This window comes from Pterocles gutturalis, unplaced genomic scaffold, assembly GCF_000699245.1.
Source record: "Pterocles gutturalis isolate BGI_N339 unplaced genomic scaffold, ASM69924v1 scaffold6748, whole genome shotgun sequence".
In the NCBI taxonomy this organism is placed as follows: domain Eukaryota; kingdom Metazoa; phylum Chordata; class Aves; order Pterocliformes; family Pteroclidae; genus Pterocles; species Pterocles gutturalis.
Window position 1 is genome coordinate 41,971 of NW_010122921.1, and position 25,552 is coordinate 67,522.

The following is a 25,552-nucleotide window of genomic DNA, read 5'->3' on the forward strand; positions in this document are numbered from 1 at the left end:
GCTTATCCTTCCTGCAGGATGACAGAACCTTAAATTGGACCTTTCATCAATTAGCAGTTGACTGCTTTCTCAACAGGTAAGCACGCACTTACCACAGTCCTTTTTTCCCAGATGGAAGCAAAGCACTTCTTTAGTTGTGACTAAACCCTTCTCCTCCCATTAAACAATACTACATTTAGGACTCAGACAAGTCTTGTAAATAAAATATAATAAAGTGTTTCTGAATGTACAACTTGATACATTTGTCATCTTTGTCTAAACACTATGTTTAACTAAGCAAATGAGGGCAAAAAAGAAACTTCATTTGAAGAACAGTAATAAAACCTCACCAGGTACTGCGACAAAGAATTTAACAGCATCACGGTGCCCGTGGAAGCAAAGCTGTGCATGTGCCATTGAACAATATGGTATGAATGTTCCCGGAGTCACTTTGTCACTGTTTTCATCACCATATACACGTATTACACTCCCCGGACGGTTTCCGGAGCCTGCTGCTGCTTTATTAGCTGTAAAAGAAGAGAAGTGTTTTCTACTTGAAAATACGAATTACAGAAATGGTTATTTGTTAAGAAACCTTATGGTACCATCTAAAAGCTAAAGCCAACTTAGATAAAAATGAAACAGGAGGGCAGCAATGCCAATTCAAGACAGAGCTGGAAAGAAAAAAAGATTGCATGCTTCGTTATTTTAAGTACATCAGAAAATGGAGCAGGACTCTTATTAGTCTAGCATAAACACCAGGTTTTAATATCCTACTTTTGGAAAAAAATAATTTGTGAAAGGACTGTACCTTTCACAGAAAATAAGTACCTCTAAATTGTTTCAGTATGAGCAAATTCAATGTACTTAAACATATAAGTAAAGACAGTTCCATTCCAACTAATCATAGGGTATCCCCTTGCCAGCAAAAATGCTCTAAAAATAGCCACGTGTGGGCATGAAGGAGCTACCCTATCATAATTCTACATCTAGTTTTTACAGAGAAGTTTTAAAATCCATTAAAACAAAGAAGTACTCATGCTAGACATACAAGCCATCTCCATTCCAAAGGCTATTGAAGTAGTGGAAGAAACAGTGATTTGTAACAAGACAGTAAATGATGTGGATTAATGACAAAGTTATAAGATATGGTATCACATTGGCTGGAAGAAAAACAAAGTCTGTATGAAAGTTCAGCTGCAACACAGGATGATACACTAAACTGCTGAGCAGATTGGTGGCCATTTAGCAAACGTAAAACTGCTGCAATGCAGTAACCGCAAGTGGAGAAACATTTAGGAACATACAAAGGGTAAATCTATAAGGAGTGGGAAACAGCCTCAAAGTGGCTATTAGAAGCCTGAAAATAGATTTTTTTTTTTTTTTTTTTTTTTTTTTTTAACCCCTCAGCCCCAGTAAACGTCCCTGGTGGAGGATTACAGCTAAAGTGAGAAAGGAGGAAAGGGGAAATGGATAGGTACGACAGTAGAGGAGAAGGATTAATGAGAACCCACCACTCTTGTATTTTGGTTTTTGATAAGGCAGAGCTTAAAATTTTAGCTCCTAAAAACAGTAAACATCTAATTACAGAAGATTCAATAAAAAGTCACACAGAACAGCATTTTGTTATAAAAGTTTCAGTACAAAACGGACAATGAAAGCACTGCCACTTTCACGTGCTTTATCGCTATAAAGTTTATTATTGATTAGTAACGTTTCCCCTTTCTCTCTTTCCTTAGCAGGAGGCTACCAAAATAATATATAACAACTCGTGTTTTCAAGTGCCCTTTCGAAACACCACTGCAGATCTGGAAGATGCCCTGCTATTGAGACCAGGGAACTGAGCTACGCAATTACTTGTGCAAGGATGCAACTGTCTTTGAAAACCATGAATATCTGTAACAAGGGCTCTCAAACCCACTGTAAGGCTACCCAGAGACAGTTGTTCTGATCCACAAGCAATGAACAAAACTGAAATTAAACTGAACAGCTTTAACAGGGACTTCTTCACATTCACTAGTGTTTTAAAAACAAACTCCTCTGGAAACATTCAGCTTGATACAAATGAAGAGCTATAATTTTTGAAAGCATGATTTAAACTATTTCAGATTCATGATAGGAAGTCTGTCCTTCCTTAGTACACTCATGCAATGCAAAAAAAGACACTTACTGAATGGATGCACAAAGCAATGGAACAGTATGAGAAACAATGCATGTATGTGCTGTCCAACAAAGCAGATAGAACATGAACAGTTCTTACTATTAAATTACCCTAAAATTTCCTGTCAGACTGTACTACTTTCTATATAAAACCAGTACAATTAGGACTATCGAAGGTCTGTATTTTATTTTCTGAAACGTCTGTATGTTTTAACGTTAACCTAAGGCACAAGTAGTGGGGTTTTTTTTCTTTGTTGCTTTAAGTGCAATCAGTTTACACACAGATCCTTCCCAGGCTTTACCTATTTAAGATTTGTCTTGCCCTTGAACTGGACCATTTCCTTCTCCCAAGGTTCAGCTGCCCATGTCTGAATGCTTCCCCTCCTACCCCCAGGTATTTTCAAGCCTATGATGAGTTTGGGGTCTGTTATTAAGCAGATGGCTGGATCTGCATTATTGGAATTTTGCCTAGAACTTAGTGCCCTGTTTGTAGAGTGTGTTTACAAACTCCTATAACTTTGAACACATCCTTTAAAGCAGTTTGTACTACTGTTCTTCCAGTCCTTTATACCCACTTTGTAATGTATTCTCAAAAACTAAACCCAATCAAATTGTATTAGCAACAATACCAACTTACTCAAATAAAACAAAAAACCTACTTTGGTCATCATATGGGAATCAAAAATAACATGGATTAGAAACCTTACAAATAATAAACTTCTATAAATGTTGCTAATGCTTATAACACATCTAAGGCTTCGAAGCATCTCTTTCATTCAAGCCATAGCAACTCTGCTCAAACTGAAGTACAGAAGATTTTGGAGACAGGCTGGTTTTGCTCAGAGTAACTGTAACCACGTACACAGGTTAGGTGCTAAACATCACACAGGCCCAATTTGTTACAAACCTGAAAGATTCAGACCTGGCAGTAAAGCTTTTACCCATTAGCAAGCATCTGAATGGCGTTTAATATTCTCTTTTTGTGTCTACAGCATATTGCAAAATGCTATTCATTTATATTTTACTTACTTTCTGTTAATGGAATGGAGATGATGACACCATTTCCTGTTCCTACCCATAAACGATTACAAGACACCATAAGAGCTGTGATTCTCACAAATGAGAATCCCAGTTTACCAGTACCTAAAAACAAAAGATGCTTTTCATCAAAAATTATGAGCAAGAATAATTTTAGTTCCATAACAGAGAATCTTAACTCCAATTCCCAAATCATGCGGACAAGTAATTCCCTCCCACTTCAAATAGAAACAAGACAGAGGAGCACATTTAAGTTGTTAAGATAACCTAAAAGGCTAAAACACCCTGCTAATTAAGTTGTGAATCTATACAGAAAGAGACTAACATGAGCTGTGAGAAAGCACTAAAGGTGTAACAGCTCCATAATGCTGCACAATAAAATCCTTTGGGGCTTACAGCACCAGGGTAGATTTTCAAAGAAAAAAAAAAAACAAACGGTCAGCTTACAGATGTAAGGTAATGGCTTCTCACCTATTAAAATTAATTTCTCATCCATTAGCACTATGAAGGGAGCAGAAGAAGGCTGACCAGCTAAGCGCAATGGCACAGTAGTTACTTGAGAAGGATTTCCCATGGCCCAATTATGTATTTGTTGTGTTAGGCAGGTGGTCAAACTGCTCTTATATCAACATTAATGGAAAAAAAAATCAGAAAGCTTACTAGCTTCAATAGGAATAGAAATTTGCTATTTTGGATTTATATTTCCTCAAAAGAGAGGCAATTTTTCCAGGCAAGTAATGGATTCTTTCCACTCTGAGATTTAAGGCATCAGTACAGTAAAAAAAAAGAGAAAGATTTTAGTTAATCCAACCCAACCACCATTTTCCTCATTAGTTCTGAGTTTTTGGAGACACGTTAGACGTCAGGTAGGATCAACAAACTGTCTCAGAGGACCCATCATCCTCATCATGCTTTACAGACTGACTTAGACTTCCACTTCCAGATTCAAGTTTGCACAGACAGAATTGACTAGCTTTCCACCCGCCGTCCTTCCCCCTAGTCTGCAGTGAGAGTTGTCTGATCCATAACAGGAAAAGAAACCTCCAGACAGCAAGACGTGTAAGAACAGAACCGTTTTTCTTATCAACTTACCTAACATTTTGCTTACATAAGGTTCAATGTCCACATCTTGTAGATGCTGATACGTGTGCGCATGATAGAGACGCAGGGTGGAGTCCAGACGAATAGACACCCATACCCCATCACCCACCCACGCCAGCTGTCTCACTTGGCTTTCTCTTCTTGGGTGTGCATCAAATGACTTCTACAAAAGATTGGATTTTAAATTAGAAAATGAAACAAAGGAAAAAGTAAGTCAGATTTTTCTGTTCCTCTTGCTTTTTCAATACTTGCAATTTTAAGTCATCTACTGTCCTCCGATTTGCAAGATTACTAGCAGACACAGTGTTCATTTTAGTTAGAGTTACCATATGATGCTGGTAAAGTAGTAGTAAAAACACCGATTCCCTTCCCTAGAGTGTGATCTCAAAGCCATAGTTTCCTACCGTTTCTACATTTACATATCATATCCCAGCCTCCTCTGGCTTCCGTCTCAAATTCAATGTGCAGCCTTTTTGGTATGAGGTCCTCCAGTCCCAGAACGAGATACAGAAGCCCCAAAAAGTGTTTTTCTTCCTAGTTCTGTCAAGCCTCGCTCTAGCATACAAACCCACCCGTGCAAAATACACACTACCCACCAGAAAAACAATTTCACTGTTGTATTCCTTCATTTCCATTTTTTCCATATATACAGTCTTCTTCATAGCAAGAGATTATTAACTGGGTGCTTGATATTAAGCAGCCACCCTCAAAAGGTCTGGCTCATGTCTCAGGCCAATTAGCAGAAGCTGAAGTATTAATAATGCTAATGGCTTTCAAAAACCTCAGCTGCTTCCTGTACCTGAGAGATGTTAGGTACACATAAAACACCGTGGAAACGCCAGCTTACACACCTTATATAAACAAACTATTCTACCACTGGAGGGAGAGGACATTCAAGATCAACGCTTACAAACCTCTCAAGTATGCAAAGACAGATTGTGGAGAAGGTTACAAGCGGGTGGAGAACATGAGGCATGCATGTAGAGAACAAGCCTTACGAGCTCTGCACACAAACGCTTTCCAGTTCCTGGTCAGCTAGAAGTGGAGAACTAAACTCCCCCGAAATTGGTTTCAATAAATGAGAACTGTCGCATCATGGCTTAAAATCTTCCACAAAACAATGAAAACATCTTAAAATGTAATAGCATTTCCCAAGACAAATCTGTTTGGCTGCTTGTTCCTGTTCTGAGGAACAAATAACTGCTCTCTGGAGTTACCCTGGAGTTTGAGCTGTAGCATGAGATGGCATTAAAACATAACATTCAATTATTTTAAACACCATTTTAACTTGCCTCTATTTTCATGGCCTTTGGTTGAACAACATAGATTTTGTTCCTGTATCCACACCAGACTTTGTCATGTACCACTGTCATGCATCTTATCGAATGATGCGGCCGGCCCAGGTCTAAGAGGTGATAGTTTGTCAAATCCCACTGACCATCTTTAAAAACAGAACGAAAAGAAAAAACATTTTAAAAGTGCAGGTAAATATCTTAGTCTAATTTTTTAAAAGCACTGTAATAATGTGGGTAAGTCAATACAATTTTATGGTTAGGCTCCTCACTGAAAACCAGCAACTAGTTATACCAACTACCAACATCCCAAATCCTACTTTTTTTTATATAATAAGGTTGTACAGTGACTCATGTTCAAACACATCAAAACATCTTTAAAAACAGCAAGTTACCTAGTGCTAAGTGCTTTACTTGGATAGGCATCAGGATATGTTACAAGCAACAGCCCACACAGCGCTAGGCACTTGCTGCTTGACTGAACATAGAAATGTTGGCCATTGCATCAAGAGTTGTTTTTTTTTTTTTAAATGCTCCAAGATATTAAGAATGACACCCAAAAATCTACTAAAAGCATACTAAATTTGGTCATTCAACAGTAAGTAAAATTCTTCTGTACTGAGCTAAGCCACAGATCATCACTGACATTTATTCGAGATCCTTAAGGACTGTACGCCACTCAAGTTTGACTTTAAAAAAAAAAAAAAAACAAACCACTAAAAACATAACTTCATCCCAGATGTATCCTTCCCAATATTTGCATTAGTGCTGTGCAACCTCTTTAATTCTTCTAAATGCTGAGCACAGGGATTTAAACTCCACAGGGAAAAGAACAAATGGATAGGGAGTCTGTGGAAACAAGCCAACAGGTAAGTTCCAGTGACTCATAAGTAAGACCTTCCCCTCCAGGTCCTTATTACGGAGGCTGAAGAAGGAAGCTCGTCCAGGAATGGTTTGGGCAGATATTCTAAAGGGATGCTTACAAAATTCTCACTGAAGGACTCGGCCACAGACAATTACTAACAACAAAAGAGAAGACATGACCATTGGGCATGATGAAAAAGCAAAAGAGATGACGTTCAAAGTGAACTTTATCAACTGGCTTTTACTATTTAGCTCAGACTTAACCCTTCTCAGAGTAAGAAAAAAGTTCCAGGAATGCACCAGGACAGTGCAAAAGTGTTAGCTGAAACTGCACCTGAAATACTGTAAGTATTTCTCAAGACAAGCGGTAAAAAGGCCCTTGGGGAATACATTTTCAAAACACTCTCTATAAATGGCACATTTGTTTCCTAAATACTGTTACAGCTTCATCGGTTTCAAGATCTAATAGAATGCTTACCAACTCCTCGGTGAAATATTGCTAGTGTTCCATCAGCTAGTGCAACTAATACTATTCCTTTCACATGTCTGGGAAAAAAAATGAGGGACAATAATATACAGTTAGACCACATTTCTCAAACTGCAAGCTTAAAAGTAAGGTATAAACATTTTGTATTTCAGCATACTTTTTATATTCACGTTAGCCCTAGTGTTTTGATTTCTACAATATAGCACAAGAGAAGGGCAATAACAAGGCATCAAAATCCAGTTCAGAAAGCTTAAAATACATCTAGCTACAGTGCCTGAAGAAAACATCAAGGATAACAACCTGTAACTCTTTTGAGCATACAGCTACCAGGAATACCAAGTATACAATACAGCTCATGATTTGAGCTACAGTAATTCCAACAGATCCAAGATTCCTTTTATTTTCCTTACTCCCCAAACGTCTTCCACTGCCCCTCAAAAAATATGCATGCATTATGGCAACTGACATTCCCAATATCTGAGGAGGAAATATAAAGCTACTTTGCAAGTATTTTAACAAAAGTTCATTATGATTTATGTGACATTCTTTCAGGACTTACACAATACTGAGAATAGAATCTTTAAGTTTAATGGCATGAACACATTTCCTCCAGTGGGCCACTGACGAATGAACATACAGGCTGCAAAGACAAATCAGGAGGGATTAAAAGCACTAAAAAAGGTCTACCAGACAGGAACAAACAGGCAAACACCCTATAACTGGAATCCATAATTAAAGGGAAATCTTTCACTGAAAGGTACGTACAGACTGAAAGAATAAACTACATGAGCAGGCAGAATTGTTTTTCAGATCCCTAACATTACCAACTCCTTTGCAGATACATCTGCAGTAAAAAGGGCAATATATTTTTCTAGCATAATAAAATAATGAAAGTTATGGAATTGTCAGACCATAACAATTTCTTTCACTACAGGAAAAAAAAACAACTTTTCCACAGATAAGTGTTATTTGCCAACAAGAGCTTGCTAATCACCTACAGCACTTTCTTTGAATTCTGTAATGCCTAAATGTACAAAGTTTAGGCTCTCTTGAGGGCTTCTTGCACCTAATCTTGACTCGAGACAGTCATCAGCCTGTAGGCACAAGAAGCAAGTTGAAAATAATTTTTCCAAGGAAATTTAACAAGATTAGCATTTTCTTACCATCCATTCTGTGCTCCAAGCCACATCGTCGGTAAAAGGCTACTCATTTTCTGTGCTTCTTCTCTCACTAGATCTTGTTCATTTGGCAAAACTGCAACATCTTTATATAACTCTGACTCAGTACTAAAAAAAACCCAGTTAAAATCCATTGAATAAAGTGCATAGATTACTCAGATTATAACCTAGGTATTTACTTCATCACTGCTAGTTTCTATACTGGCTTTTGAAGTACATTCGGTGTTCAAGAAACAGTAACTGTTCATGGAAGTACAACTATACAGATGAAAATCTCAGTTACAATGAATTTCTTCAAGTGGACATTTACTTATACAAGGAAATTTAGGTTCCATTTACGCCTCTCAGTATTGCTGATAGCTCTGGGGAATGGCAGAACAGAGTTGCAACAGAGGCACACGTTAAGAGAAACTTATAAAAAAGCTGTATAATTTTGTGCCTCTATGTGGAGAGTGAAGACTCCTGAAGATTTGAAATACTGATTACTGAAAGCTTCTTCTCCATTCCTGTAACTGTTCACAGACTGACTATTCTGAGAAAAGAAACATACATTTGAACAACCAGCTGACTGGAAAAAAGGAGTGTAATTCTTATTAATTTTTACATCAAACCAGGGAATTTAAATGGACATCTCTAGGTGAGTACCATTCACATGAAGTCTGTGAGAGAATTTACTGACAAACTGGTAGACATGCACTACTCTGTTCCGGAGGTGTCTAAACTCAAGGAATATAAGTTCACAGACAAATGACTCTGTACAGAGACAGACCCTCTCACGCAAGCACACTGTAGAGTGTCTTGTACCAAGACTAACTATATAAACCTCAACATACTTAACAAGAAAAAAAAAGTAGTCGTTTCATCCCCATGTTGTGTTCCTACAAACACAATATTTTTCTTTTTTAAATACATTTTAAGAGGTATGAGGATTGAGACTACGTACCTAGGCTGGTACACCGGAGATGCTTCTGTTGTATTCTGCACTCCCAGAGGATCTGTAAAGACATGCTCTGTGTAGACTCCAGTTTGTGCAATATCAGCTGTGTCTTCACCTGGCCCTGCATTGACTTCTGTCGCTTCTGTTGCTTCCTCTGCTGTTGGAATGTTCTCATCTACTGAATTAGTTTCAGTTGCAGTATCTATGGAACAGAAAATTTGAAAAACTTTTAACAACTGTGAGAGAATTCTAAATTATTTAAAACAGCCAGAACGTGATACTTAGAACATCAGTAAATAGCTGTAATAACCAGACACAACCCAGATTTTATATTTCGTCTAAAAAAATTCAGATCAGAAACACCCAAACTTTAGTAGATTGCTCTGTATCAAGTGTCAAGTGCACTTCAGGTATCAGCCCCGTGACTGATGACACAGATTGCCCTTTCAGCCATTAACCAGAGCAGCAGTGAACAAGTCCAACGACCACACGTCCATCACCAGACAGCTCCGAAGAGCAAATGACAGAAAATATTAAGAATGCCTCTAAAGCAAGCAGCTTCATTTAAATTTCTAGTAAGACTTGACAAGATTTAAGGCATATATCCACGTTCTCTAGTCATTTCTCAGCAAGATCTGCAGTTCAGATACCGAATAACTTAAAAGCTCTCTTCAGACCACGAACAAGTTGGAGATCTCTCAGAAGCATTTGAAAGGAGCAGTTGTCTATACCCATTTAGTGTCACCTCCACAGTTTTCAGCTACAATTACACAGTGCAAGTATGTCAGACTTACAGGCCATTCCCCACTGAGTACTTGTTTTATGTTATCACTGCTTACAGACAAGTTACTACATTAAATACACCTTTCATTTTCCAGTTACGCCTACTGGTGTTTGGCCATCCCTGACATACTTGTAAGACCTTCATACCTGACTGTTTATCTGCCATTGGTGAGCCCCCATTGGCATCATGAACTACAGGTGCTCCAGTGATACCCTCTGCAGTACAGCCAACCACCGTTATTCCTCCCAGCAAGCTATCGGTTTCTGCAGAGCTGTTGCTCGTCATGCTTCCACACAGAGATGACTTGTCCACTTGACTGGGATCTGCTTCTTGAGACCCTTCTTCTCCTGCAGGATAGTCTGTTTCCCTTGCCCCTGAAAGAGATTAAACTCACATGTTTCTTGCGGGTGGATAAAGATGAATCACTTTCCTATCTAATAACAAACTAAACTTCAAACTGAATGAACTCTCCAGCCACTGAGATTTCCCATGCAGATACCTATCGACACGCTTATTTTCACATGATCAGCAGACATTACAGACGCTGTCACAAAGCTCAAAAAGCAGTATCTATACATGCTGTCATCTGAATGTCATATGCCATATTTCAATCTGGAGAATTTTCCTACTAGTTTATTTCTATTTCAAATACATTTTCCATTAAAATTAGATTTCATAACAGTGCATATATGCAGGGGTACCCATCTATATCTTTATGAAGAATTTAACTGCAATAGAGCCTTTGTTCTGGAGGAAAAGCTGTTTTTCTCTGCTACTACTCAAAGACTTTTAAGACTTAAAAATATTATTCTTGGTTTCTTGACATTTTTATCGTATTTTACTATAGTCTATGCTGATTTGATTTTCAAGTTATATCAATAGAGTAAAACCTCAGACTTCACTGGAAAGAGATGTCATCTGAGCTTATTAAAACTACTTCACTGGAACTAGTGCTAGAGACTTCTATAAGCATAAGCCAAGAAACAAGAAATCCAAAAGCACAATTAGATCTCCTCCAGAATCACAACATCCTCCTATCAAACTTCCCTCAGCACGCTACCCACATACACTCCCAATGTAACACAGATTCCCTCTGCAGGAATCTCCAGGATTTGCTACTTATCTTCAAGAGGCTGAAGAGGTCTAAAAAGCCAACGGTATTTTTCTTTTGTGAAGTTCACAGTTCCATGAAGCATTGGCACTATTGCACAACTTGTAATACAGCAGACAAAATACTCTGTTTTGGTTGCTGACATCTCTCTACCCTTGAGTTAATCTAGATCAAGAACCTACTGAAGAGTGGAACAGTAGAGTCCAAATCCAGTAGTTTTCCTTACAACTAAACACTTTTTATTGCTGTGTTACAGTAACATTTTATCACACTTATTAAGAAATCTTTGGTTTTTCATTGGATAAGAAAATCTGAATAAGATACAGTTTAAAAAGCAGGAGTTAAAACATCAGGAGTCTTTACCTGGTACACTAGCAATACAAAGCACGTGAGAATTGCAAACAATGAAACTGTCCAGAATATTTCCTGGTTGATTAGCATCAATAATGATAACTTTTGTAGCAGAATGTGTGCTAGTACAGATCCAAACTAGACTGGATAATTCTTCCTGATGTTTCAGCTCCTTCTGCTGGTCCTAAAGGAGAATAAAGGCAGAACAGAAATGAACAACAGGAAGGAGAACAAGAAACATTACCTTTGATCTTGAATGTTCTTACATTAACAACCACAGAAATATACATCAATAGGTGGTAAGTTAAATTCTTTAATGCCATTGTAAAATTACACACAGTTACTTGTTCTCTAGGTATTTGGAATATAAAACTCCCTTATATTTCACACTTGTGTAGAAAACTATAGAAAATAATTATACTGCACAATTATACAGTTAGACAAGTAAAAAGCTACATAAGAAAAATATTTATGTGCCAGCTACCATACCCAGTATCACCACAGATTAATGTGATGTCCCAAAGCACTTCAAAATTAAGCCTTTGTTTTTATGCCCTTAATATGAATTCCATTCATTGCTTCTTCATAAAAACATGAAGACTAACACATTTTCAAACAATGGCACACACCCCTATCCCCCTCCCGCACTTTTTTTTAAGTGGCCGTCAGACTATGAACAATTCTGTCAAAATGATTTTTAAAGCAGGCAGCACTGGTATAAGCAGTGTATTATTTTGATGTAAAATTGATTTTCTCCTCAGATTTGACAACAAGCTGGCACACAGGAAAGAATGACAGTATTTTTGTAGTTGGATTCAATAACCCAAATAGCTTGGGTTGATGACTACCCAAGAAAAATCTATTTGTCACCAATAAACCCAATTACACTATATATTATCAATCTATAGACATGTGGTAAAGATATTTATAAACTATTCAACATGCCTTACAGTGACCTTACCTTGAGCTCTTGGTCTAGTTTATCTAAGCTACTTTGAGATCCGGTTTGCTGCTTGTTGCCGTCCGCATCCACACCACTCACATCATTGTAGAACACACTAGCACCAACCACGGACCCGCCATCTCGTGTCTTTCCTCCTGACAGGTTTACCCCTACAGCACACCACAGCTTGAAAGAAAAATAAATGCTTCACTTAAATGTTAAACTAAAAAAACCACACTCATCGTTAAATACACTAAGTAATATCAAAATTATAATATAGCTGCAGTCTATTTTAAGGAATTCATTAAGATTAAAGTCACGTACATGTCTACTGAACCTTAAATCCTGATGTAACTATGCTTTAAAAAGAAACAATTTATTCCAAAACTAAAATAACTGAGTCTAAAATAAAAATATTCAAGCTACACATTGTCCAAGCCTCTATGTCACCACTGTAAATATCCTACCTTCATAGAGGTATCCTTCTCATCTAAAGGTCTCAGGTAAACAGGTACAGGCAAGTTCTTCATCTTATTGTCACCCTGGCCACCATTTGCCACCTAAGCAAAAAAAAAACAAAAAAAAACAAAAAAACCCAAAAACCACACACCATAAAAGCTTTCCCCTTTAAAAGAGGTTTACAAGTCTTTGGAATCAGTTTATCAGACTTTGTCAAACACGATTCAGAGTTTTGAATTGTGGTTTTCCTTAGAAAGATTCTTTTAAACTGCAGAAGTTCAACAAAAAAAAATTCTGGAATCACTCAAACACAAGCTGTGAAATTATACTGTGTTCAAATTTCACAAAACATGAAGCTGTTACCACTGCATTTGAAAACATGAGCATATTACCTGTTTGTACTTCTGAGGTAGACTCCAGCCAAATGCCTGCACTCTGCCATCCTCTTTCTGAACGTGTGCTTTCACTTGGCGATACTGCTCTCTCTTCTGCTCTCTGCGCGAGGCTAAACTGGCTTCAGTTCTAGGGAAGAATCATTATTAAAGAACCTGTTATTTATCATCTTTAGAATTGTTTGTGTAATAGGAATTGCTATTAAACTCAAAACACAAGATTTCTGTGGAAGCACTGGGTTACCAAAGAGATCACTAGCTTTTCACACATCACCTGCAGAACACCAGGTTTCCTCTGGGCTATTTAAGTGACCTGTGAAAGCCAGGCAAAACCTATCTTGTCTATCGTCAGTATCCTTAAACAAAATTAATTTTGGTTACGTGCCTCTACTAGAAGCTTTAAAAGTTGTAAATCAAAATGATATATTTCCAAAAAGAAGCACAGGGGGGAAAAAATAAATATATCAGATACTTGTTAGCCTGACTCATGTTGTTCTGTTTTTCCATGGAACTTAAAGGGAGGGTATCCGCACAGTTATCGCTCAGCTATAACACGCGCATGTAAAAGTGTACCAAATGTCTTACTCTTCACTGAGGAATTCAAAGGCTTTAGATTTGTCACTAGGTAACTGAGATAAGGTGCTGCTTCTTTTCTTGACTCCTGGAGTAATATGCGAGGTTGGAGCATTATATTTAACATTGACAGGAGGTTCTGGTTTCTTAGCTGTATTGCTAGATGAACTGAAGAGCCTGCTAAAACTAGAAGAGAAAAAAAAAGAAAGATGAGAGTGAAGATTTGTAAGACACATCCAAATTTGACTATGCAGGCAAAACACTACATATGCTAGCCTACTCATGCCAGTTAGACTAAGCAACTGGAGCCCAACATAGCAGCAGCCACCACACACTCAGCAACACTCTCAAAGCACAGAAACTCATGTCAGTAGGAAAAATTTTTAAAGAATTATTAACCCATTTGTTTATCAAATTTCATGGGATCCTCATCTTGAATGAACATCTGCAGGGAACCAGCAAAATTAGGATGTAAACATGACACCTGGAAGACTGCTTTATGAAGCACACTAGTTCATGCACAGAGCACTTTAGAAACCCCACCACTTTCTAGGATAAAAGATAACAGTTATCAGCAAACCACAACATCAGAGGGATTATTTGACAAATATCTTGTTGTGAATAACGCTGTTCTAGATTTAAAGAGCTTTAAGTTAGAAAGGGAAATTTAACAATCAGTAAGCCATACTCCACAGAGGAAAAGGAAGCTGAAATAAATGCAATCCACACGAGCTATTCGGGTTTCTACTTTTCAATCACAAAAAAAGAATCCAGAAAAATGTTCAGAACAAGAGTCCTGGTGCATATTCAGCTAGAAAAAAATTACAGCACTTTGGCATTTAACTTTGCAAAGTGCACAGCCATTCACTACGTGATGCAGCTTACGATACATTTTGTCTTCAAGAACAGTCTTACCGAGCTGGCATGCTAGGTAAGAAGAGGAGAACAGTTAAGACATCTTCATCTGCCAAAAGATAATTAGCTAACATACAGAAATGTGCCAGCTAATTGGTTAGGGTCTTTTATTTATTTTTGCCAGCGAGTTGTTTTTCGATACTTACAACTGCCAAATGCTTGATCTCTTCTTTTCTTGCATGGCTGGATTTTCTCTTGACGCTCTACAAGAAATGAATTCCAAGTTTACTGAGTAAGCGTTAATGAGAAAAAGGAAAGGAACGGAACAGTGTGTAACTCTTAGTTAAAAAAACAGGATAACATGTTGAAAGTATCCAAGCCTCTTCTTCACATTGCCACTTCTTTTCTGATCAGAACACAATATTGAAATTCTCACTAGACAAACTGAAGCTACATAATAAACATTATCCAAATTTATTTGCATCATGAACAACTGGTGAGTGCTTTTCAGACAGAAGAGACAAATCTGTGCAACAATTTGCAATGGAAGCAGCTAGAAGCAAGCAGCAAATCATTTTAAATACTTCTGCCTCCTATTTTTTAATATTTTAACCATTGCTTTTTATTTAAAAACCTCTTATTCTTCAACACAGTAGTAAATACATGATAGAGTGATTGTTCCTGAAGCCACAGATGCATTAACAGATGTCAGAGAGGGCTTCTCCAGAAGACAGCACCTATGGAAAAGCAAGTCAGTCTGCCTGGGAAGATGTATTTTTGCTCTCTCAGACTCAAGTCGAAATGGCTCCCAGGTACTGAGGACAGCAGAAGTTAGATACCATTGCTACACCTGACCGGCAGGTGGCACCCAGTGTCATCGTCACCTCTGGACAGGGACACACTGGGGGGTGGGAGGGGGTGATGTGACAAGAACAAGCTGGGCTGAGGTCTGAGGCAGAAGACTTTTGTTTTTAAATCATACCTTCCAGACAACTCAATATGCAGGATGCAAGTCTGACCAGACAACCACCTTTATTGTTTATATTGAACAACCTGTCAGTTCTAAAATTTGGTTTTTTCCCAACCAACCCAAATCCTTACACCTGGATTACGCGCAATCTGGAGATCACATGCTGTCCCTGTTTTGACATCTCAGCTCACAGCTGCTCTCACTGCTTTCAGGTATGTGCACACATACAGTAATTTTTCCTGCTCACCAGATCAACGTTATTTACAATCACCAAGTTCTGTAACTGTTCCAAAATACACACATTTCTTAGGGGATGCTCATTTCACATCATATGAACTAACACATCTTCACTGAGGTCTCACCAAGAACCCATTTGGACAAGTTATACGCCCATAGCTTAAAAACGAAGGGAGACAAGCAGAAGGGCAATTAACACCTCGTAACGTAACCTACTGACCAGATCACTCTGTGGCTAAAAATCAAAAGCCTGTAAAATCCAAGGAGCTCTACCAAAGATTTTAGAAGAACCTTTTACCTTATCATCTCCGTCCATCGGACAGCTTCCTGAAGCTCCATCAACCTCTCTTTGTACTGATTTCTTTCCATCAGAACACGGGCCATTTCAACACGAGTGAAACGCTTCCGCTGAGCAGTGGGGACATCACTCTGAACACACAAAAAAGCAAACATAGGACAAACAAAGGAGCACAGTAGGGCCTTGCAGAGTCAGCCTCTGCCTTCCAATAAGAGCCAGTTTAGGGCACAATTCCAGATTCCAAATCATTTGGGGCTTTGTAAAACAAACTCAGCTTTACCTTCCTCTCCTCCCATCCTTTGTGCAGAGTATAATCAGAATGAAGAAAATCAGTTCTTTAAAAAGTATGTCACACACAATAATGAGCGGAGAGGAAAGAAAAAAAAAACTAGACATGGTCAGTTTAAGTTTACTTGTGCTCTTTAGATCTTCTATTTTTTCTATACATGGAGGAAGTGTACCACTACTTACTAAGCAGTGAAGTTTAGTAGCACTCAAAAAATGCACGTGAACTTCTAAAGTCCCACTGGGAATTAGACGTACAAAAATACACACACACAGATACACCTACATCATCATCCTCTTTAGCTTTCTGTCTTGCTTCCTCTGCTTCTGCACGAGCTCTAAACACAAAATAAAAAATAGCTGCATTAGATGCCACAGTGGGGTTTTTTCTTCCTTTTTCACAACCTTGGAATTAAAAACTTACTTTCTCAGCTCTTCTTCCAGTTCCTTATTCTTCTCTTCAAGCTTTTGTTTTGCTTGTTTTACAGCCTCTAATTCACCTTGTAGTACATCCTTCTCACAGGTCAATTCATCCACCTTGGCTATCAAGTCATTCTTCACTACATTCAGTGCATTTCTACATAATATATTTAAAATACACCATTACAAGGATGACTATGGTCTCATCATTTAGCTTCAGTCCGATTTTATGCTTGAATTTGAAGACCTACAAATTTCTTAGGTAGAGCTGCAGAAAAAGGTACAGCTTTCTACAACAGGTGAAACCCTCTCTCCCCTCCCCAGTCTCAAATGCCAAAATACATTCACACCTCTCTATTAGAAAAAAGTACTGATAAATCAGGACAGTTTGTTCGGAGGTTGAATTCCTCAACAGCACTCCAATGGATTAGCTTCAGCAGTTACAGCTGTGTTTCTAACAGAAAAGGAGGGGAGTTGATCTCATTAGGACACAGCACTGCATTTCTTGTAGCCTTACAAGGATAAAGCAGCTTTACTTCTTTGGTCCTTCATTTCTAGAATACCAACTAAGCTACAGATTTAGCCAAATATACCTACAAATTCAAAATACTTGTACCACTACTGCTCTTAGAACTGAAAGCGTATTTGTGTAATTTCAACTTTCTGTGCATGAAGATACAACAAAATAACAAAGAAGGGTAGGATTTTATTTTTTACATACGGATTCACACTTACTTTGTCTCCAACAGTTGAGTGTTTTCCAAAATAAGGTTTTCAACCTCACGACCCATTCCTTTCCAAAGGAAGCAACACATGAAATTAGCATATGAAATGGATATTTTCACAAAACCCACATTTTGCCATTGTCTAAACCAGCTGAATTTTAAGCCTGACAAGCTTGTCAGAAAAACTTTGAGCTATCTGAAGTTTCAAGACCTACCTTCTACAATCAGGCTTTCCCCTCCACCTTCTTCCCAACCTGACTTCAGTCAAAGCCTAGAGGCAACCCTGGCTAACCACAGCCTGAGTGCTGCCTCCGCCTCTTCCATACATTCTGCAGAGGCTGCAGTGCCACTAAGTCAAATACCAAACATGGCATTACTGGGGAAGTATCAGTCCATAAAAAGTTAAGTTTAAAATGCTCACTGTCTTTTATACCATGTTAGAAACAAAAGTTATCGGTTATAGACACAAGACATGCTGAATTAAAGCTCAGATGGCGAAAGCCCTGCAGATTTCCCCAGAGCAAATGATACCTTACCAAAGAATTTATGGTCTTTAAAGCCCATGCATTCCATGTAGAGCAAAAACAAGAACAAGAAATATTTCATGTAAGGTGTAGTATGAGTGAAGAGCAATAAAATATTTAGACTTAAGAGCGAATTAAAACAAAGCCATCACAAAAAAAAAAAAATTGAAGTGGAATTTGATGTGATTAGAAGCAGAATTTATATGGAAGACACGTTAAGTTTGTCACAACCATTTTTATTGGTTAGACCTCTTATAAAAATCAGTAACTTACTAAAAGTCTGTCATTTTCTGTGAAATAATTTAGAAGCACAGCACTTGGAAGAAATGCTAAGCCATTCAGTAAAAGTTTCAAATGAATATGCTGCTAAGGAAAAAAGTGAACTTAACTCTTCACGTTACTACTTCAAATAATATTTAAGTTTCTGGAAAATAATTTCTGACCCTATTGTTTACATGCCTAAAAGAATATAATTTACAGGACTTTAAAAAGATAACATTTGAGGCAGAAAATCATTATTTTATATCTTGCACAGCAAGATAATTACCACACTGATAATGGCAGAAATTATGCTAATTCGACATTAACACAACAAATGAAAAAGGTGTCTTAATGGTGGAGGCCTTTTAAAATACTCTGCAAACAGAATTTTCTAAGCAACTTTGGTAACAGAAGACTTGAAAGATATTTGGATAACAATTAAAAAAAGATATACAAATAGAGATGCAAGTCAAAGTTCCCTCTTCTGGAATTTCTCTCTCCGGGTTTTGGATTAAAAGTAAACGACATTTAATAGTGAAGGAACTTAGATCAGCTATTGTTACTTTATCAATATCTGGAGAAATTCCCTAAGGTCATCAAAAGGTTTCATTCGAGTGGCTATCGCTTTTTAAATGTTTTTAGTATTCACAGATAAAAACACTTGGGATCACTTCCTACAGGTTTCAGGATCCTTTATAATGCAAGAACAAAAACTAAAAAGCCAGGAGTGCAAAGGCAAAAAAAAATATGTTACCAAGCAGGGAAAAAATGCAGAGAATGTATTTTATGAGAGCAGCAGCCAAGAACACCTAACTGTAAAAGCAACAGATTTCAAAGATTTTTGTTTTTTTTAAAAAGAAGCATACACACCAGAATATTCCCCTGGGTATGCGGCCCAAGAGAAAACAGATCAGAGAATCCCAATTAACTACTTTTACAGAACTCCAAACGAACTTTAATGCTCACTTAGAACAGGTCCAAATGCTTGAAACATACCAGCTATCCTGGGTGCAGATGTGGCTTTTAAGTAACACAGAGTAATCTGGACTGTGCTTGTGCTCAAAGTGAAATGATGATTATATAGTGAAAATTTCAGACCAACACATTCTGCATAACAAATGCCACTATAACGTGTTCCTTTTATACACACCAGTGTTTCTAACAGCAGTTACGAAGTCAGTAGCAATCTTCTGATATGTTATAATAAAAGTATTATTTTTGCCCATGGAAACAAAGCATCTATTATCAGGAAGCCCTGTCAGTAATTTGATTTCTTTAAACAACTTATCACGTAGGTAGGGGATGGAAGTTGCTATATATTAATACTTCTTTTCCAGTATTTGTATTTTTGCAGGCAGAATGTGGCATTAGTTGTCCCTGTCACAACAGTGCGAGAGTTTTGGATGAAGCATGTTCCAGCAAGGATGGGGTGGTCCTCACTGCTCAGGATTCAGAGCAGCAGAGAGTGAGAACAAAGAAAATCCATCTCTCAGACTGGAGATCAGACAATTACTCCCAGTAATACTTTGCAGAAATCTTACCTACTTGATGTAAAATAAGTTTCTGGTGGAACAGTGCACAACCAGAAATCCAGACTGCACGTACACCAGATACTGCTAACAACCTGTATTTCTGCCGGGTCAGACGACAGAAGCAAACAAACGGCTGATTTTCACTATACAGCCCATTTCTAAAACACACAAGAGCTGCATCTGCATTTTATACATTCCATGGTACCAGCTTTCGTGATTTCAAAATGAGGCCTGAACATGGCCAAAATATCTTACAGTTTTTATAGAAAGATCCTTCTTTTAATGACCTTTTTGCTCCTGATCAACTCGTATTCCCAAAACCTACATTTTGTTCAGTCAGCACACAAGGAGCACTAAGCTGCTTGGGGGGAAGAGAGAACTGTGGGTTCCTCCCCCCTTTCAATGAATGGTTTGATTCTCCGGTTACCACCATTGCCTTCTGCTGCAACTCTCCCTTACAAGTTAAGTTCCACAGAGAGGTGATAAAGCCAGGCCATTACAGATTGAGGTAGTTTAATTCAAATTGTGCCCAAACTGCCCAGTTCAAGATAAAAATCCTTGTATCAGAGCACATATAGGGAGAACTGAAATAGAAAACAGTGTAAGAAGAGCCCCAAAAGATGACAGCTGATATCGTTACACCAAAAGAAAGAATGAACGCTTTCTCTTGTTTTTTTCCATTCCAATGACCACTTTACGAGGATGCTCAAAAGATTTTAATGCAAATGAACCCTAACAGTAAATCCAGGAAGGACAATTAAGCACTCCACTAATAAGGAAAATTCCTGTAAACAGCATCTATAAATAACCTTTCTTACCCAGTAAATCTGCACCTTCATCCACATCTCCAATTAGGCCAGAACCAGCAGATGACAGCTCTTCAAAGAGTGACTCTGTATTACGGTCAAATGCTTTGTTCTCTATGCCTTTGGTAGGAGTGCTATTCAAAGAGTTAAAACAAGACATAAAAAAGCAGAAAGAAAACATTCCCACTATGATAAAGTTTTCTGTGTTTTTACCACTAGTTCATTTGTTACCCCCCAAAAACCAGAAGTAAAATCCTCAGCAGCTTTCAGTTGGCTCAGACTCCTAGATTCTATTTTCAAATACTACTTTGGCATCAAGATACCAGACTTGAAGTAGCTGCTGATATTGAGCTGGTCAGGATTTTAATAAAGCATATCAAGTTTTAGTATATAGAAATTCATCCCCGTCAGCTCTTAGTCAGCCCAAATGCCTAAAGAACAGACAGCTCAGCCAAACTGGAAGTCATTTAATATAACAAGAAAGCAAGTGAACCAACTAGAGATCAATATATTCCTCTGGCCAGAAACGGGGCTCCTTTCACTCACAGATTTTACGCCATTAACATTCACTATACAAGGTCACTTTTTCCATCTCATCACAAGAATGAAACACACAGACATATAAATATTTGAAGGACTTGTGGCTAGACCCTAAATTGTTCAGGGCTTGCCTGCAAGATCAGGCACCCCCCACTGCTACTAAAACAGCGCTGGTTTATTTTTTATAGGGATTTAGAGCTTTGTTACAAGCCTGCAAGGAAGCAGACTCAGGCAAAAGCATTCTTCCAACACTGGTATTCCACCATCAGAATCTGATAAATAAATGCTGTAACACTTGCAAAGTCAGTTGTAAGTCCAGATTTTAAATATATAGGTGAAAAGTGCCCAGCTTGGAAAATGCTTGTACCTTGAAACCCAGTCCTGGACAGAAAAGGCCTCTTGCTATAGACCCTGTGCTTGAAATATGGAAAGAATATTTAAGCATTCTTAAGCCTGCTGTAATATGAAGTACCCTGAACATTCACCAGTTGTAGCAACAGAACGAAGAACTGCTGTTGCACTTAAAACCTCCTGAGGAATTTTGGGAAGTAAGGTCACAGAAGTATGAGATTTGTTATTATAATACATGATCTTAGTCTGCTAAAACTTCTACACAAGTCATGAGTACCTTCTAAAACTGGTCTTCCTACTCAAATCACAACTTACCTGGAACCCTTATATCCACTGAGATCTTTGTCCATATCCAGCTCTGGAGTTGATTCAATGATTGCCTGAACTTCAGATTTTTCTTCATTTTCATTCCCACCTAGGGAAAAGCAAGCAGTACGTCTCCGTAAAACAAAATCACTGACATATGACACTACTACATTTAGTTGTTATTAACCAATCATCAACTTAGTAGACTTCTGTACAAAGACTCATCAAGACAATAACATGAGACCATCTATTGATTTTGATGCTCTAGTGCAGACACTGTAATTTCAAAGCAAGGCTCTCCTGAATTTACCTTAAGTCATCCAACAGCAGTTATTCCCCTTTACTTCTACTTCTCCAAGTAGAAGTCTATCTCATCTCACAACTTTTTGTGTCTAGATGAGTACCACTTCTGCTGTTTATATGGAAGTGTCATGAGTAATTCTGATTCTAGAAAAATAAGGACTAAATTCACTTATAAACAATATATATATCTCTTACCAATACCCTGTATTTCTAAGAATATCCAGTCAAAACACATTTCTCATTTGTGGCACAACAATTAAAGAAATTTCATAGCAGATTAAATATGAAGCCCATAGTAAGTATACACTAAACAGTTAAGGCAGCTCACCAGTAGACACATTTCTTGTCTCTTGAGCTACCTGTACTTCAATATTCTTGCTTACGTCCAGCTTCTCATTTGGCATATCTGCGCCCTTAGCAAATCCTTCAACATCTTCCTTTTGAGGCGTTTCAGCAGGCAGCACAGGTACATCCGAAGCGGCTGTGGACGCTGGAGTAGTAGATTTTGAACCTGCTTGGCTAACATCAGAGAGCTCATCCTAAAATTGAACATTACCAGTAAAAAAAAAAAAAACCACCATGAATTAAAGTATTACTGGAAGTGTTATATAAACTAAAGAACAAACCCCCAAATTACTGTATTTTACCGAAGAATATGCAAATGAACATAAGCAAAGAATACTTTAAGCTAGTACTGCCAAATTCATCTTTATACTATAGTTATGGCTTCACTGCTGTTAAGGAGGTTACACCTACATAAAACATGCTCTTATTTTTAATACTAACGTTTGATCTCTGTTCATGAATTACAGTCACAACTTCAGGATGCTTTTCTGTTAATTCTTCAAAACAGCAGGCAGCATACCCATACTAATAATTCTTCTAGCTGCACAATGAATTGCTGAGTCTTCCCAAAGCTATTCTAAAACGTTTATTTGTTCAAAATGTGCACGGTATCTTAAAAAAACTTCTTAAAAAGTAGATACTGAAGCACTGATGCAGACCATGGGTAGAACCACAGTATCTCCAATCACCTCACTCAAACTGTTCTCATGCACTTTCCAGTCTCCACTGTAAGCCCTGGAAGACCTTGGGAATGAGACACTGAACAGCAGCGACTGCCTGTCCGCTCTGATTTCTGACCAAGGTCAGGAAATGAAGCTGATTCCTGGCAACAGTTTACCATCCAGGGACACTACAAAGAACCAGAGGTACAGAGAGGAATCCAGCTGCTGGACTCAGGATTGTGATCATTGCCTTCAGACTCTGTGAAGCATCGGTTCATTGTACTGCTAGCACCCCTTTTCGAGAAGGAAGTGCAAATGAATTTTAAGGCTATTTAAACAAAAACAAAACAAAGACGTGCATACAGGCATGCATTCTCTCATTTGTAATGAGTATAACATCGCTAAGAACTGTAATTTCTAAATTTTTACTGTTGGAACTTCCTGGCAAGACAAGATTTTAATTTGTAAGGTCAGGGAGGAAAACACACATTTACTGTGTATCAGCATAAATGAAAAGCTTGCATCCCATAGTTATGTCCCCACATGGAATTTACAAGCCTTAAACAAAATCCAGCACTTTCAATTCCTGCCTAGCAATTAATTCCACTTTAAATCCTTTTTTTGTAAATTCCTAAATAACCAATTATTAGTATTTTATATTCTGACAAAATTATTCAGAAATACAGTCAACAGATGCCTCATAGCAACACAGGGTAACAAAACCAACACATTAAAGTGTTACATGAGATACGTTGTGTCTATTTAAAAGAAGAAAAAAAAAAAAGAAAAGCTACACAATTTACCCAATTCCCTTTTGAACTGGTGAAGTTCCGCTGCTGGGTAACGATTCACACTTCAGCACGCAGACACAGAAGGGAGGAAATGATACCCCTCACCCAGGGAATCCGGCGTTCACATAAACAGGGAATAAAACCTCAGCAGAGCTGTTGGCTCTGTTCAAACATTTCTACATCTTTGTATTCCAAAAGCATCCACTAACTGATGCAGCACAGACTGATCGCTGACTTTCACACACAAAGCTCAAGAAAAACAGCTTGATAGCAGAATAGAGAACAGTGAAGAGAATGGTCCTTTCCTTAAAGGAATTGCAAAAAAAATCCCATCTATTTTACAGTTCTGACTTTTGTTATTTACTGTATTTTTTTTAGCTAGCTCTTGGAAACTATACTGATCAAACTATCATCAATGTTTGTTCTAGAACTAATGAAAATAAATGCAATTCCATTAAGTGACAATGAATTAATCAAAACATCTCAAAGCCTAAGTGTTTGAAAGTCAATGCTGGGTTGACTTAGCAACTTTGAATTTTTTTTGGCAACGTTGCCCAAAGCCTTTTCCGGAAAAAAGAAAAATTAAATTTAAAAATTGGATAATTAAATCCAAAGCAGTAGCTCTTCTGCAAAGCTTTGCAGAAATAAGCAGAAGAGAATGAATGGTACATAATTTTATGTTGTCTTACAATGACACCCAGCAACGTCAGTACTGTACAAGCCACAGCACACCCCGTCTTTTTAGAGCTGGTTTCTCCCTGACCCCTACTCTTTGTGATACCTTCAGAGGAGACACTGACCATTAATGATGTGTTCATGCACGAATGGCAAACATGCCTGAAAGCAGAAGAATCTTGCTTGCGCCTTGTACTTGATGTTAAAAATATTCAGAAGAAATAAAAGTATTAGAGAAAAAAGTTTCAAATTCTGGTCATGGCTTCAATATATCATGTCATTCAACAGGGTCACTGCAGAAGTACTTCACAGTCACAGCTAAAAAAACAAAGATGCTGCTCTGGACCTAGAGAATTTATTCTGACGAAGTTTGAAAAATTACAGTCTCTGCTGTTTTATACCTTCTCTTTTAGCAGTGCATCATTTTTAGAAGAACTATACCAAGTAGCCTATTTTGACAATATATAGTAAGCAATATAGTTTTCCGACAGGTCAGGATGGGATCAGAGACTTCCCTTTATAACTCATCTCCAGCAGCTCTTAGTGATAACTTTAAGTTGTATTTCAGTCAGCTCCCCTAAAGTCTGTCAGTTTACTGATGTTAACTGGCATAGGGCAACGGGAACAGGACAAATTTAAGATCCAAAAATGCAACTAGCCAAGAGTTTGTTAAGTGACAGATTTAACACACTCCTGTTGTTACCTTGATATGTTCATAATTAACCATTACTTACACTTTCCATTATCTCCATATGACCTCTAGGCAAAAAAAAAAAGTCTGGGCTGCAATTATTTCTGGACAGCTTATCAGCTTAATATTCCCCTGCTAGGTACTAAGTTGACTTAGGAGGAAATTCCCCTCAGCTGTGTATCTTTTCAGAAATAACTACATCCACAATCTTCCAAAAAACCTCATCAACATAAAGATAGAGGGAGGCTTTACACACCCTGGAGTTCCTCACCCTGCAGATCCCTCCTCCCGCTGCGCTGCCAGCGCACCCTAGTCCCGACTGCCAG

General features: G+C 37.9%; 1 protein-coding gene across 2 annotated transcripts in view; it reads right to left on the reverse strand.

Annotated features, from left to right (window-relative positions):
• SPAG9 (sperm associated antigen 9) overlaps nucleotides 1-25,552 on the reverse strand; it is a 33,614-nt gene that overhangs the window by 3,074 nt on the left and 4,988 nt on the right. Inside the window, exons 3-25 of one of the 2 annotated variants that reach the window (XM_010077697.1) lie at nucleotides 22,391-22,601; nucleotides 21,769-21,868; nucleotides 20,575-20,696; nucleotides 17,450-17,507; nucleotides 16,719-16,871; nucleotides 16,581-16,632; nucleotides 16,010-16,140; nucleotides 14,711-14,767; nucleotides 13,662-13,835; nucleotides 13,077-13,206; nucleotides 12,693-12,785; nucleotides 12,244-12,411; nucleotides 11,295-11,466; nucleotides 9,967-10,194; nucleotides 9,043-9,238; nucleotides 8,085-8,207; nucleotides 7,481-7,561; nucleotides 6,913-6,980; nucleotides 5,571-5,719; nucleotides 4,270-4,441; nucleotides 3,169-3,282; nucleotides 1,383-1,421; nucleotides 330-506 (exon numbers count right to left, since the gene is read on the reverse strand). In XM_010077697.1, coding sequence (XP_010075999.1) covers nucleotides 330-506; nucleotides 1,383-1,421; nucleotides 3,169-3,282; nucleotides 4,270-4,441; nucleotides 5,571-5,719; nucleotides 6,913-6,980; nucleotides 7,481-7,561; nucleotides 8,085-8,207; nucleotides 9,043-9,238; nucleotides 9,967-10,194; nucleotides 11,295-11,466; nucleotides 12,244-12,411; nucleotides 12,693-12,785; nucleotides 13,077-13,206; nucleotides 13,662-13,835; nucleotides 14,711-14,767; nucleotides 16,010-16,140; nucleotides 16,581-16,632; nucleotides 16,719-16,871; nucleotides 17,450-17,507; nucleotides 20,575-20,696; nucleotides 21,769-21,868; nucleotides 22,391-22,601 — 2,968 coding nt within the window. The remainder of the gene's footprint in view (nucleotides 1-329; nucleotides 507-1,382; nucleotides 1,422-3,168; nucleotides 3,283-4,269; nucleotides 4,442-5,570; nucleotides 5,720-6,912; nucleotides 6,981-7,480; nucleotides 7,562-8,084; nucleotides 8,208-9,042; nucleotides 9,239-9,966; nucleotides 10,195-11,294; nucleotides 11,467-12,243; nucleotides 12,412-12,692; nucleotides 12,786-13,076; nucleotides 13,207-13,661; nucleotides 13,836-14,710; nucleotides 14,768-16,009; nucleotides 16,141-16,580; nucleotides 16,633-16,718; nucleotides 16,872-17,449; nucleotides 17,508-20,574; nucleotides 20,697-21,768; nucleotides 21,869-22,390; nucleotides 22,602-25,552) is intronic. The other variant, XM_010077698.1, reaches the window with a different exon arrangement.